The 16,288-nt window shown below is 37.7% G+C and overlaps 1 protein-coding gene across 1 annotated transcript in view; it reads right to left on the bottom strand.

The window, feature by feature from the left end:
* niban2b (niban apoptosis regulator 2b) overlaps window positions 1–15,257 on the bottom strand; it is a 43,305-nt gene extending 28,048 nt beyond the window's left edge. The window contains exons 1-3 of the mRNA XM_052098821.1: window positions 14,940–15,257; window positions 937–1,067; window positions 399–527 (exon numbers count right to left, since the gene is read on the bottom strand). Of these exons, the coding sequence (XP_051954781.1) occupies window positions 399–527; window positions 937–1,067; window positions 14,940–14,994 (315 nt within the window). The 5' untranslated portion in view covers window positions 14,995–15,257. The remainder of the gene's footprint in view (window positions 1–398; window positions 528–936; window positions 1,068–14,939) is intronic.
* Between the last annotated feature and the right edge of the window lie 1,031 nt (window positions 15,258–16,288).

Raw genomic sequence — 16,288 nt, 5'->3', positions numbered from 1 at the left:
GGACCAACAGAGCTGAGAAATTGTTCTAAAACTCATTTGTGTTCTGCAGAAGATTGTCAGACACATCTGGGATGGCATGAGGGTGAGTAAATGATAAGAGAATTTTCATTTTTGGGTGAACTCTGACTTTAAGTGACCTAATACTATTTGGGACCAATGTCTTCATAATACAGACATTATGAGAAGTAAAATTGTTGAGATCAAATACACCCAATAAAAACAAAATTTACTCTATATTTACTCAAAATTCACACAAAAACAACTTAAATTGTTAGGCTGATGGTAGATTTGGGGATTGGTACAAAGAACTACCACTTCTGTTAATTACCAGCATGCTTATTATTGTTGATGCGATAATCTCAAATAGGCCAAAAATTCTGAAAAGTGAATCCTGTTACCTGTTTGTTTTCATAATAGTTGATGTTGAAGGAGTCAGGTATAAAGAGAAAACCATTCCTCCATTTTTTATTTTCTTCTAGATATTGGAACAAAGCCCCTGAGAAGATGGACTTATTATTAAGAGGCACCTACAAAAGGAAAACAAAAATTAAAGTGTGGTCTAATTTACCAAAAGATCCAGCTTTAAACAGGATTTTGTGTTCCTTAAAATTTAATGAGGAGCTAGCCTCGAATGGAACTACTTAAACTGTGTTTATTTAAATCTTTGCCTTAGTGTACATCTTGAAGAGAGCCTGTCACGGTCCATTGTCAAATGCAGTCTACAGACTTTTATGATTTAGAGGGGCATACTGAGGTAATAATACATATTTCAAATAGACAAGGATTTTTCAAACAGATCCAAGGGCTCATCAGTCCACCGAATTACTTCACTCAAATGAGGTTCAAAATACTTCAGTCCCTATTCTGGCTCCTTAATAGTCTTGTGAAATGGCACATAGAGCTGAAAAAGAGGAATAGAAAAAAGCAGAGCTTTACCTTCCTGTGCAGGAGCTGGGGTTGAGGGCCTCCCCCACCCTCCATGTCATAGCGCATCTTGTTAAAGAGAGCGACTGCATACTGCTTTTCATATAGTCGACCAAACTCTCCCATCAGCACCCCTGTCCGTGCTGAGAGAGATAACACACAATTAATAAGCATAAAGAAACTTCATAGAATCAGCATAGCAATAATGAAGTAAGGCAGAGTAATAGCCAGGTATATTCTATGTTATAAGACAGTGTCTGTGGCATGCTGTCGTTTACCACAGACAATCATTTTGATCCATCCCTGAGTTAGCAAAAAATCAGAAATGTGAAAAATTGGTAGACAAGTGGACTGAACCGGGAATAATTGTTTAAAACGTGCAACTATCACATGAAAGTATTTCCATAACACTTATAAATTACACGTCTACATGTCTTACCAACCCTGTCTGTGAAAAGTTACATCCCAACTTATGAGACCATTAGCTAAAAAGAAACCTGGATATTTTCGTTTGGTATCTAGATCTACACAAGTTATTAACCATTTCTAGAAAAGTAGTTTCACCACAAAGGACAAACTTTACAACTGAGGTAAAAAAAAAAAATGTATGGAAGAGATTGTATAAGGGCTTTAAAATAAGAGCTTAACATTTCGGCTTTTAAAAGCACTTGGCCTGCAAGAAAAAAAAAGTTTCCCCGTTTACCATTTCAAACTGAGGGAACAGTATAAATTAAAGTCTGTACTCTGTAGTAATGAAAAAATTATTGTGGTAATTAAAACCATGCCACATACAGTATAGTAAGCTGTCCCTAGAGATTAAGATGAAAATGTTTTTTTTATTAATTAAAAATATGTAAATTACAGTAAATGCAGTAATTTAAACACTGCAATAAAATAAATGTACGGTTACATTAGCATTTCAATCCTTGTTGCAACTTCTTTGCTGCTCTACTACATTAGGTTGCTGTTCAAAGAATCGATGGGCATTAAACATTAACCGCAATTCACACTGTGCTCCATGTATCTGATCAGCAGAGGAGATTACAATGTTCAGGCTTCACTGCTTTGGCCTTCACATGCATGTGAAAGCACATGAACACTCCAGTTGGCATATGAACAAAGGAAATTCCTTATTGACTACTTTCAAATGGGATGTTTTCCAAATGACTCTGAAGGGCTTGTTTGTAAAACTAAGGGATCCAGAGGAAACTGAACAGAAAACAACAACAACTTTTCTATCCATTCACATAAAATGTAAAGATGCCATTCAAGTAGGGGGAAGTATGGCGAATGAAGCACATAGTGATGCTCAAAGTAAGGCCCGAAACGTCTTCGCAAGTATGTGAATCCAAAAGGTTTTAGTAATACAAGTTCAATTGTCAATTAGCATGTAATGAAATGTATCAGACCACAATTCAGAATGCAATGCAATTATGGTGAATTCTCAGCATTGTCACAAGGGGAGCTATAGCAGATACTAGCTTAAACGTAGAGAACGTGAATGTAACAAGGTTAAGATTAGGAAAGGACATAGTGGGAACCGGACTAACCATCAAAATAAAATAAATTAAAACATAAACACAAAAGATAAACACAAACAGACACACTGCAGCTGTATGTGGCTCTCTCTCCCAAACTGTTCCCTGTATCCCTCCAATTGGGGGCCGGGCGTAGGTAGTCACAGCCCCACCCTCCTCATCGTCACTGTCCTGCCTCCTTTGTCTCAGGCTGGGGAGCCCACAGTAGCTGCATGTGGCTCTCTCTCCTGAATTGCCGCATTCCGCAGCATTTATCCCTCTCCTCGGCTGATTAGCACAATTGGGGGCTGGGTGTGCGTCCTCGTCACAGTGAAACTAAGTTATCTAGGCCTAATTGACTTAGTATGATTACAGAAAGGTCAGTGAGATCACCGGCACATAAACAATACAACTATCATTAAACATAGAAATTGCTTTTAATTCTCATGAGTAGGCAGGGAGTCCAACAAATCAATGCTCAAGTTCAACAGGACTATTAACATCAAAGTTCCCATCAGAGCAAATTATAAACAGACCTCATGTTTAGCATTTACATAATTTAGTCTGCCAATCTCATGTGTGTACAGGAACACCTTAATGTTCCCTGTATTAAAGCCAGAATATGTAATTAAACGAACTGTTAAAGCCATTATACAAATTGTGCAGGCAGAACTTAAGAGGGGAATGTGAAAAAGGAGACAGGGAGTCTGAGCATAGGGGCCAGCAGCTGTACTGCCATACGCACCGTGCGTATCATGAGTGCTCCGACAGACCTGAGAAATACTCTCATAATATTTCATCAATCACGAAATGTGTCCCGTATTTCTGTTGGCTGTTTAAAAGAACTAGAAATACTCAATTTGTGAATGAGTAATTCTTTTGAGTCGGTTCTTTTCAGTGAATTGGCAACACAGGCTTGCAAAACTGTTTGAATCGATTCGTGATTCAGTACAATTCGTTCAGAGTGCTCTCTCTCACTGAATCATTTGGGGTGGTTTCTCACACAGTAAAACAGTATCGGGATATTTACGAATACAGCGCTGGATACAGTGAAAACAGTTTTCCATTTGCTAGATAGATGTCTTTTGACAACAAGTTAAAAAGTTAAAAATAACTTCTTCAACTGATAAACACATGTCTTGAGAAACCTGCGCTCTGCTCTTCGATTTTTAGCACGAAAATGCGTCTGTCTGAATGGTTACTGGAAGAAATGCTTTTGCTAATAGTTATATGAATGCTACTCATACTCAAGAAAATAAAACAAATGTGCATCTCAATATCACCAGAATTGAATGCGTTGATGTTGTTTTTTGCACACACAAAACTCTCACAGGGGAGAATGCCCCCAGACTATCCTAGATAAAAGGTTTATTAAGCAGATTTCTGTGCCTACCCTCAGATTAAATCCTGCAGGTGCCCCTGAGGCTGAGGTTCTCTCTGACCATCTGCGTTGTTTTAAAAAGTGTTTAACTGGGGTGATGGGCAATGTGTCAATCTTACAGTACATCACAAAAGGGTAGGGTCTAGGGTCACCAAATGAAATTTTAAAAGTAATGAATTTTCCAAACACTCCCCTGTTTGCTATTGGTTAGACAAAACAGATAGCCCTGCCCCAAAATTACAGCATTGGCTGAGTCAGTGAGTCAGTGCACGTTTTACACCGATTATGCCTAATAAGTCAACAATGCAATAAATGGTGTTCCTTTTAGAACAAACCGGTCGACACAGGTAGATTTTTGCCCGTTATACCTATTTCACGTGGCACGTAAACAACTTTACTGGTGTTCTCACCAGCTTATCCAATGTGCGCACATGTTGAGTGCATGCCTCTTCATGGTTTGACGTCAAAAGCAGATAAAAATGTGATTATTTCAAATCTCATGTAAACACGTTTTTCTTGCTTCTTCAGATTTTTTAAATAAGCTGATTTTTGGGAGTAATCAGGATATTGGTGTGCATGTAAATGTGCTCGGTGTTGCTGTGATGAACTGGTCGGGACACACAAACAACGACCTACGAATGGCTTGCTTACAGTTTCTCTACATACTAACCTTGGATAGGAGAAAAGTATTTTAAAATTGAAACATTTAACCTTTTGCCTATTTTGAATCAAACCTTTATATCAGGTGTTTGAAGTCTTTCTGTAGAGGCAATGTTGGTGGGAACAAGGCTGGGCATCTGTAACTGCATCATTGTTTGCACACTTATTAAGCATCAATCTTAGACAAACATCCTGAGGCAAATCCCACAGTTCTCCAATAACAAATCCTTCCATAGAGAGTCATACAAGATTTCACAATCCAAAAGTCTTGTCTCAAGTCCAACGAATGAAGATTTTTGCAGTAACTGATTTCAACACTAGAAAGACAAACAGAACTGTTTTGATGAAAATTTAAAGACCCCATGAAATCGCTTGACAAGCAATTGTCTTATTGAAACAGAAAATTTGGGCAGGACATATCACAGCACTTGTCCATTTTGTTTTAATAGCCAATAAGCTTTAGCAAAACTGCTTGAAGCAGGCAGAGGAGCAGGGCAGAGTGCATGAACTTAAAACAGTGCCACAGTTTTTAATATAGTAGAACAGGTTCTGGTGCATCACAGACTATTTATTTAATTAAATTTTTTTAATAAGAGGTCCTGGAGTGCTGTGCTGAGGTGCCGGAACACCATTTCGGATATTTCTGCCCCAATTTAACCCATGCTAAACATCCATGAAACATTTGCTACTTGCTAGCAGTTTCAGGTGGTACGTTCTCATTTCAGTGAGCATTTTATCAGACAAAAACGTATGTAGTGCAAAATAAGGCTGGGTGATATAACAATATATATTGTGGCGACAATGTAAATTATCAATCGATAGAGATTTTGCTGTATCACGTACATCGTGATATGTAAATATCTGTGCGCCTATCAGTGGGCAGGGCTTCATGTGAGACTGAGAGAACTGAAGAGGCATGGGCAGGGTTTTTCCGGCCTTTAAAATTTCTATGAAATTCAGCAAATTCCATGACATTCAACTTGCGTTCGGCACTTCATGAGCACTAAATATGCTTCTCATCTCATCTGCGTTTCATGCGAGTGTCGCTTGCTCCAGAGATAGCATTCTGAACTTTCTAATACTGTGCTCCAGAGACAGCAAAGTCCATACTTTCATACCTCAAATGTGAATTTTGAAGCTGCTATGTGTTTTAAAAGTAGTATGCAATTCAATACTTAAAAAGTCTTCAAAAATTCACATTTGAGGTACGAAAGGGTGTAATTTATATTGTAGAAAAATAGGTCTACACATCACCAAGTATTGTTGATAACAGACCTTATTTTACTCACAAGTTTAAAAACCCCATTATAAACACTCATGGGAAAATCCACAGGGAACCCATGGTGAATTCTATTCCAGTTTTTTGGACTACAACCTGTGCTGTTTCTGCCCTAAACAAAAAGTCACGGTGTGCTGTGTTAGAGCTTGTTGCTGTGATTCAGACTACAAAGTACTGCTGAAAATCATGACAAGTTTGTGTATAGTTAGCACTGAATTTCAAATGAAATGTCACATCACGAATGATCATTATCGATCATCGATTTACTTGTCCCCTTCATATATGCTATATGATGTTTGGAATGACTTTATACATTTATACAGTATATATGGAAAGGGTGCAAGCAGCAGACATTTATTTGAGAGGTTTGAGTTCACAAAGCCAAAGATCACCAAATATGGGGCATGTGTATGTTTAATACTTAAGACTGCAAGCTTTTGTGTGTGTCTGCTGTTGTTGTGTTTTTTATGAGTCACACACTGAATGAATTTCATGTGGTTCTTTGGAGACTTGGTGCCGTTCCTTATAATTTCATTACCAGTTGACAAGAAAATTATGTTAAAATCAAACTACAAATACTGCTGGCACTAATTCATTAGCAATGCCAAAATAAAGGTTGAAATATGGACTATATCAAAGAAGAACCCAACCATGCTAACATAGTCCAATCCGAAAAGGATTTACAGTGCATCCGGAAAGTATTCACAGCGCTTCACTTTTTCCACATTTTGTTACGTTACAGCCTTATTCCAAAATTGATTAAATTCATAATTTTCCTCAAAATTCTACAAACAATACCCCATAATGACAACATTAAAGAAGTTTGTTAGAAATCTTTGCAAATTTATTAAAAATAAAAAATAAAATAAAAACAAAATCACATGTGCATAAATATTCACAGCCTTTGCCATGACACTCAAAATTGAGCTCAGGTGCATCCTGTTTCCACTGATCATCCTTGAGATGTTTATACAACTTGATTGGAGTCCACCTGTGGTAAATTCAGTTGATTGGACATGATTTGGAAAGGCACACACCTGTCTATATAAGGTCCCACAGTTAACAACAGTGCATGTCAGAGCACAAACCAAGCCATGAAGTCCAAGGAATTGTCTGTAGACCTCCGGGACAGGATTGTATTGAGGCTCAGATCTGGGTAAGGCTACAGAAAACTTCTGCAGCATTGAAGGTCCCAATGAGCACAGTGGCCATCATCACTCATAAATGGAAAAAGTTTGGAACCACCAGGACTCTTACTAGAGCTGGCCGCCCAGCCAAACTGAGCGATAAGGGGAGAAGGGACTTAGTCAGGGAGGTGACCAAGAACCTGATGGCCACTCTGATAGAGCTCCAGCATTTCTCTGTGGAGAGAGGAGAAACTTCCAGAAGAATAACCACCTCTGCAGCACTCAACCAATCAGGCCTGTATGGTAGAGTGGCCAGACGGAAGCCACTCCTCAGCAAAAGGCACATGACAGCCCACCAGGGTCCAGGAGTTTGCCAAAAGGCACCTGAAGGACTCTCAGACCATGAGAAACAAAATTCTCTGGTCTGATGAAACAAATATTGAATTCTTTGGCCTGAATGGCAAGCACCATGTCTGGAGGAAACCAGGCAACGCTCATCACCTGGCCAATACCATCCCTACAGTGAAGCATGGTGGTGGCAGCCCTGGTAAAAAATAAAATATGCCAAGTACACTTGAAGCCAGACTTATTATCAGTATGCTTCAAGTGTGTTGATGATTAGTTAACTTGAAGTGTGTAATTTTGCCATGAATATTTTAGTTGTAATTACATTATAGTAAAGCATAGTTTTTTTAAGCAAGTGTTTTGAGTGTATTTTTGTGTGCTAAATTGCAACAACTTCAAGTATATGTTAAGTATATGCCTGTGTAGGGTAATTACATGATTGATTAGTGATATTAAAGTGTACTTTATTTGTGTTACAAGTACATTACAAATTAATTGCAAGTGTCTTCAAAACATACAAGAAATATACCATAAGTGTATTATATTTGAGTAAAAAGTATATGCTCAGTAACACCTTTTGGCTTATTCCAAATACTACAAATTGCACACCGTGTCATCAGTAACAAACTGTTAATACTTAGCTATACTTTGTACAATATACTTTAAACATTACATCGTCTTACACAAGACAGTATTTTAAATGTGTTACCTGCATACTGAAGGCTGAATTTCTTGGGACTTTTTTACCCAATGCTGAATGCACTTGTTTTCAAGGCCATTACAATAAATAACATATATCTTCAACAACAGACAGTGTTTATTTAAATCTCACATGGCTTTAATTTTGTAAAACATAACAAAATGTACCAACTGTAGCTACCTCCAATGACAGACATGAGGCACAGGGTCATGGTTAAAAGACTGGGTTTAATGCATCCAAAACAACACGCAAGAACTGGGTTAAAGGAAAAAAAAAACAAGGAATAAAATAAATAAAAGCATGTGTGAATGTCCTTTGTCTACATTTGAAGCCCCACATGGCAATAAAACAGTCAGAAAAAAACAGTATCAGGCAGCATAAACGTTTCACAATATAACTTGCATTTAAAGCACTAATTCAATTAGAAACAACATAGTATATAAAATTATTCACTTACAAAACATTTATGCACAAAAGATTCCATACACAGTGTGTAAAATTATTGCACTTCAACATGCCAAAAGAAATCACCACTGTGATATTAATCTAATTTACCATTGCAACCTTTACCAAATAAACTTCAATCAAAACATAGGCTGCCTGTCTCTTATGAGGGGCTAAATCTTTTATTTTCTCCTCATCTTCTTTCTTCTAGGTTTGTCTGCTTACATGTTTATTACTTTGTGTAGCTGTCGCTGATTTATTTTCTGGTGCTTTGCTCAACAGGTGTTTTCTTAGTTAAGGGTGCCGCAATTAATAGTTCCGCCTCCAAACTACTATTACTATAGGTACCAAAAAATAGCATGATAAACAGCTATAATTTAAACTGCCGATGGGAGGCAGTTACACCAACCATGCTTTTAAATTAAAAAAACGCTAAAAAAATTAAATACACTTTTAAAAAAAAAACAGAATTTTCACTTCAAGTATATTTTTAGATAATATACTAAAGTACAATTATATAAAAGTGTGTTAAATGTTGTATTGTGAAAATTGGTAAATGCATGATGCAAATATACTTTAAATATATTTAAAGATAGTAAAATTTTTGTTAGTATATTTGCAATATACAATTGAAAAAAGAATATATTTCAAATACAATAAAGTATCCTTTTTTTTCACTAGGGCTAGCATCATGCTGTGTGGACGTTTTTAGCGGCATGAACATGGAGACTAGTCAGGATCGAGAGAAAGATGAATGCAGCAATGTACAGAGACTTCCTTGATGAAATCCTACTCCAGAGCGCTCTGGACCTCAGATTGGAGCGAAGGTTCGTCATCCAACAGGACAACGACCCTAAGCACACAGCCAAGATAACAAAGGAGTGGCTACGGGACAACTCTGTGAATGTCCTTGAGTGTCCCAGCCAGAGCCCAGACTTGAACCCGATTGAACATCTCTGGAGAGATCTGAAAATGGCTGTGCACTGACGCTTCCCATCCAACCTGATCGACCTTGAGAGGTCCTGCAAAGAAGAATGGGAGAAGCTGCCCAAAAATGTATGTGCCAAGCTTGTAGCATCATACACAAAATGACTTGAGGCTGTAATTGGTGCCAAAGGTGCTTGTTTTTTTTGTTTTTTTATTTTTAATAAATTTGCAAAGATTTCTAACAAACTTCTTTCACGTTGTCATTATGGGGGTACTGTTTGTAGAATTTTGAGGAAAATTATGAATTTAATCAATTTTGGAATAAGGCTGTAACATAACAAATTGTGGAAAAAGTGAAGCGCTATGAATACTTTTCGGATGCACTGCAAGTTATATACTGGGTGTCGCAAGTCTACATTTTGGTTAACAGTTTAACAGTTTCAAATCAATTGATATAGCCTACATGCTCTCAAGAGGGAAGAAAAATTCAGGTATCTTAGAGTCTAATGCAGCATGGGTAGATGCTGCAAGACTCTTGGGCACAGAGGAAGAAAGAGGTTTGGCCAATCATACTGTACAATCTTAGCAAAACACTTCTGCTGGTTTCATTTACTGTACACATGTCTAGTTAATGCACAGACAAGCTCACAGCAGGAAAACCCATAACTCTTTGATCTTGGTCCTGTTTGGCTCTTTCAAGTGAAGCATGATCACTAATCATCCTGAATTATTCCACAGCATTGCTTAATTCTTTATTTTGATTGGTTGACATATTCTAAATGTGATGTTTAATTTTCTATAATTGTATAGCAATTAAGTAGATACAGGTTTATTGAATGCACACTGCAGTTGCATATCAATTTGCCATGTTCTTTCACAGACACTTTATACATGTAATATGGCTTGGGGTGTGTCTAACCAATATACTTCATTATCATAAGGAAGAGCTTTGTAGGAATGAAAACCACAAGGATAAGATCATGGACACGTGGTATCTGTGAAATAGCTGACTCATGACTGTTGAATAGTGGCAATTTAATGTTCACTTCACTTTGAGTCATGGCCACATTACCACCTCAGGTGTGCATAACATTTCCAATAATTCAATGGTCCATTATAATTTTTTTGATGATATCCTCTTCATTTAGATTGTAAAACATTATATTAGCACTTTCTGACAAAAACTGTTTAGATGATTATATATAGAAATGCACGATCGTCCGGCCAGGGACAGGAATTAGCCGATTTCCCGCATGCTCGGCCGGACCGGTGACCGGCCGGTCAGCCTCACGTCTTTCCGATTCCAAGCCGGGAATCGGAATGTTGCCAGCGGCGCAAGCAATAACGTCACAGCCGCATGTAAACATCTCATTGGCGTGGAAGATCATCAATGTGAAGAATACATAAAGTTCGAAATGTGTAATAATTGCAAGGCCAAAGTAAACCGTGGGGGAACCACCACAATAACTTTTGGATCAACAAACCTGATTAGACATTTAAAACACCATCACCCAGCTGAAAATGCCCATTTTAAAAAAGAAGCTAAAAAGGGAATACAAACAGGTTTGTAATCAGAGCTCAGAGCCAGTCACAAGTCAGCAGCCTCTCCTATCATTCTTTGGAATGAGCAGCGAAAAGACCAAAGCAATTACGAGGAAAATTATGGAATTCATGGCCCTGAATGACCAGCTGTTCTCCATAGTTGAGGACAGAGGGTTCAGAAATCTGATAGATTTCCTCGATACAGAGTAGGAGGTTATTTTCCGACGTCGCGTTGCCAGAATTGTTTAATCTCGTGTCATGTCACACACGCAGCCTGTTATCTGTCAACATTTGGGTACACAAATCTGGGAGAGGGGAAGTGGGGTGCTGGATGGCAGAGACAGGCTAAATACTATACAAATTGTGCCGTTGTGATTTAATGTGCTGAGTAATGTAATTTTTCCCACCGTGTCCGATATTAAAATCAGTGCGACACACATTGCAAAAGGCGTGGGCATTGTCAATATGGCTTCGGGATATGAAATTAAATTCTTCCATCCAGCAGTTGTTAAACTTACATGTATATTTTGTTTTTTTCACCAGAGCACCAGCTGATTCTTCTCCTCCCATCTACCAGTGATGCTTGATTTAACATCCAGCATCTACTACCTGCGCAGATATCAACAGCGCAAATGGGTTTTGGTTGCCAGGTTGAGGAGACAAATGATTTGCAATGTGTATGATGTGTCGATTATGTGAGTAGGATGCGTTTCATACAAGATCTGGCAACTGGACAACCTTGGAATAATATATTGATGTGATTATTCATATAACATGGTTTGGGCCATACAAATTACGGGAGTTTTTTTTTTGGGAGAAATAACAAAATGGAAGACTCCCGGAAAAACCGGGAGTGTTGACAGGTATGCCGTTCCCGAAGCAGCAACCAGTTTTACAACTGATATTTGGACATCTAACGTAAGTTGAGTGTATTGGACACTTCAGTTTTTCAGATCTTTGGAATTGTTTTGTTATATGAGTAATAAAGAGAAAAAGGTCCATTTATAAAAAATAGTGGAAAATGACATCTGTTATATAAAGCAACTCATTTGCAGTTAATTGTTATTTCTACCTCTTGTTTAAGTGAGAGAAGATCCTGTAACTTAGTGCAGTTTGGGGAAAATTTTAATGTTTAATAATTTATTTTATTATGAAAATAAAATGTTGCATTGAAGAAAGGTAGATTTTGTTTGTATATTCGGTCAATAATAGTTCTTAGAAAGAAAATCGGGGAAAAAAAAAAAAATCGGTATATCGGCAGGTCACACTTGCAAAAAATCGGAATCGGCCAAGAAAATTGCAATCGGTGCATTTCTAATTATATATAACTGGTGAAAAAGTTAGCTTTTTGCAGTCTTGAATTAATGAGAAAACTGGCAGGGATTAAATATAGCTGATACAAGTTTGACACACGGAAATTACGCAATTATTACGTGCCTTGTTGGAGCAAACAGAGAAGTCAGTAACAGTTCCTCTCTTCTACAAAAGAAAACGTAATTTCATTGCACAAGACACCTTGTCAGGATGATGGTTGCTAAGCCAAATCAAACTCCGATCAAACTCTAACTCATGTTTTTTGATGGTCTGCTGTTAAGTGAAGCATGTCTTGATGTGATTTATGAACATGCTGTGCTCTCAATTTGTTTTAATTGTCCTGAGAGCCTCAGTGGTGCCGAGTCCAACACTAAGCAAGTCCCACATTCATCATGGAAAGTTCCCATTTATACATACATTGGCCTATGAATGGAGCCACATACTGTATCCCATAAAACCTTACTTAACTAGCTGAATCACATGTCTTCAGCATACTCCTTAATTCCTTCTCAAAAGAGTCATAAATCTGCACTTCACAGAGACATTGGCATTCCAACTAGGCTAGATTATTTCTGTACACTAACTCTACAGGCACATCCATTTTGGTCTAAATTCCAGTCAGTTCTGTGGATGACTAAGAATTGTTCACTTGTGAACAGGATGTGTTAGCATTTGCAATATGTGAAGGGACACACACACACAAAGAAGTTAAAGTGGGATGGGTTAAGTTCACCCAAGTAACACAAGGCCCTCACAATAAAGCACTTTTAGTGTTCCACGGCCTGTTTAGAAGAGGATGACCTACAAGTATTCAACAATTTCCCCAGGCCAAACATTCTACTCAAGTATTTCCTGTATGAACCCCCTCTTCTCCAAGCTATTTATAACAGTGGGGTGGGGATGTCCTTTAACATCACCAAATTACTATACATACAATTTAATGTGCAAGCAAAAACATACTTTAAGCATTAAAGATGTAGTTCTCCCAAAAATTAAAGTTCTCTCATTATTTACCCTCATGCCATTCCAGATGTGTATGACTTTCTTTCTTCTGCTTAACACAAATGAAGATTTTTGGAAGAATATCTCAGCTCTGAAGGTCCATACAATGCAAATGAATGGTGGCCAGAACTTTGAAGGACCTTTTGAAGGTCATGGGTGATAAACAGATCAATATGAAAGTACATTTTTAGTATAAATCTCCACTTTCATCTTCTTTTGTTTTTGGCATTTCACATTCTTTATGCATATCACCACATACTGGGCAGGGAGTAGTTATGTTAAAAAATAACTTAAATATGTATCTGTTTCCTCACTCACACCTATCATATTGATTTAACCACTGGATTCTTATGAATTACTTTTATGCTGCCTTTATATACTTTTTGGGCCTTCAAAGTTGTATTAACCTAACAAGCGGAGATATTCTTCCAAAAAGCTTTGTTTGTGTTCAGCAGAAGAAAAAAAGCCATACATATCTGGGAGGGCATTAGGGTGAGTAAATGAGAGAATTTTCTTTTTTTTGTGAACTATCCCTTTAATACAATTATTCATAAAGTCCAGCTTGCAACACCTGCAGCTGTGCCAACTAATATAAAATAAAGATAAGCAGCTTGTTTAATTCTGTGACAGGAACTGTTAAGGTCATTCTATTCCCCACCCTCTATTTTGAGATGATTACCTCATTTTTTTTCTAGACTACACTAAGATAGAGGGGGTTTGATGTTTTGTCCTGGACACTTTTCAGATTGGGGGACTCCCTCTGTCTCTGAACCGTGCTCTTAACCCACAAGGTGTGGTCCAAAAGTCCAAGTGCCAACAGACAACAGTCTACTGTAGGCAAATCAAACTGTCTAAACAAAGTGACTGTGACTTCACATTTTTAAAAGCATCTGATAAATTTAGGGCACGTCACATTTAGTCAGTCATACCCTGTATTAATCACCTGATATACACTGCCCGATTATTGTGCTATAGAGCACAAATCTGCTCACAGAGTGAGCATGCATCACCTCCTGAAAGCCATTCAAATGTTATCCAAATGGTAGAGTATGACATATGGTCCAGTCAGCCTCCTAACTGCGGTTGAATTCTCTAAGCATTCTTGAGATTCCATATTTGATATGCGTTTCTCTTCAAATGTGCAAATGGCTGAAAGCTAGGTAGTTGTTCTCTCACTTCCAAATGGAATTTCATCAACTATTAAATATGAATATTTTTTCCAAACTGTCCTTGGTGGGTAATCTTCTCCCAGTAAACCATTTAACCACACCATACCTGACCTCAGCTGTGAAGTGCATGCCACCTGGGTCAAACAAACCCATTTAACCTCAACCACCAATAGTTGGTTTGTGGAAGTCAGGATCACACATTCATCTTTTAGATCTTCGGGGCATTGCATGATTTTACTCTTCCTCCGTTTTAATTGGCACACTTTGAGCAAATATGCTCATAAAGTGATTATTTATGCAGCGTCCATTCCAAAAGCAGTTCCAGAAAGCAATAACAGGAAATACTGCGCCACGTCGCTGCAAAGTTTACTCCAATGAGAGAACAGCACAAATTTATTATCCCACACCTTTTTCCTTTTGAGGTGGCATTCAAAACATTACACGCCATTCTCCATCACGCTACAGCTGAAAACAACAGCGGTCTAAGCATTTGCATTGCAACCCTATTCTTTCGCAACATCATCATTCTTCACATAACAACATTGGTTATTATCTATCACGTCGTGCTCTTAGTAATTCATCAGTGCAGGTCTATTAAATGCACTTACATGTAATAACCTCCCGTTTACTTTCATCAAGATGAGTTGAGATCAAATCCCCCATTGCGCCGCTGTTCCTTGGCAGAGTAGTTTAACTTCGTCTCCGAAAAGCAGCTGTGTAGTAAAAGGGGCGCTGGTTTCTTATATGATATAAACAAAAGTTGATTTGAGCGGCTCCACCCTTTTCTTCTCAAGTATCTTGAACGGAGAAAGCAATCTCGGAGAGTTTTCACATAAAGGCTGACAGGCACTCTATTGAAGTGTTGCTGGGGAATGGAAAGCTCAATCATCTATAACTTCACTTCATCCGTCTAAAGAACTTTTTTCTTTTTTCTTTTACAGAAGAGCATGCTATAGGCGTGGTTTCAAAAATCTGTGAATTTGACAATTCACTTCATAGGGGCCGTTCCCACCGAACACGTTTTTGTATCCGTTTAGTGTCCTACAACGGGGCTAAAGGCATACCTTAAAGAAAATATGCTTTTTTTCTGGTCACAAAGTGTATAAAAATACATTAATTATGTTTAATATTGATTGAGCAACATAATTTGTGTGAAAAGAAAAAAATAACGGAATGTTGCCTTTGATAATTTTTTAAAGGGGGGTTAAAGTGATATTGTGTAAATATAGGGGCAATAGGGCAACATTTGTCAATTTGAGACAGCGAGTTGCTTTTTGAGTAACAAATTAAAATAATAATTATTCAAAATAACCACTTTAGAAAAGATTTAAAATCAGTTTATGTTAATTTCAATCACATTTGGCATTTCATAACAGTTCAAGTATTCTATAAACAAATTAATCACCATTGTAACTGGATCAGTCAATGTGCCAACTTTGAACATTTAATCTGTTTTATTCTGTGCAACAGGTGGGCTTTTTTACCGCAAATACACTGCCTGGCCAAAAAAAAATTAATAATTTGCATACTCTAATATTTAATATTTAATTGGACCGCTTTTAATTTTGATTGTAGCACGCATTCCTCAATGGCATTGTTTCGAAAACCTTATGCAACTTCACAACATTCATTTCCATTCAGAGTTGCGTTAATGTTTGTTCAACAAACATCATTGATGATGGGAACTACTCCGTAAAGTCTTCTCCAGCACATCCCAAATTCTTTCAAGGGGGTTAAGATCAGGACTCTGTGGTGGCCAATTCATGTCTTTCACGATCTGAGCATGATTAATATTGGCCTTGTCGTCCTGGAATATGCCCATGTCGTCAGGGAAGAAAAAATCCATTGATGGAATAACCTGGTGATTCAGTACGTTCAGGTTGTCAGCTCACTTCATTTTATTGCCATATCCTTGCTGAGCCTTGACCTGACCAACTGAAACAACCCCAGATCATAA

Source organism: Xyrauchen texanus, chromosome 3 (assembly GCF_025860055.1).
Source record: "Xyrauchen texanus isolate HMW12.3.18 chromosome 3, RBS_HiC_50CHRs, whole genome shotgun sequence".
In the NCBI taxonomy this organism is placed as follows: domain Eukaryota; kingdom Metazoa; phylum Chordata; class Actinopteri; order Cypriniformes; family Catostomidae; genus Xyrauchen; species Xyrauchen texanus.
This window is presented reverse-complemented; position numbering and strand designations above follow the sequence as displayed.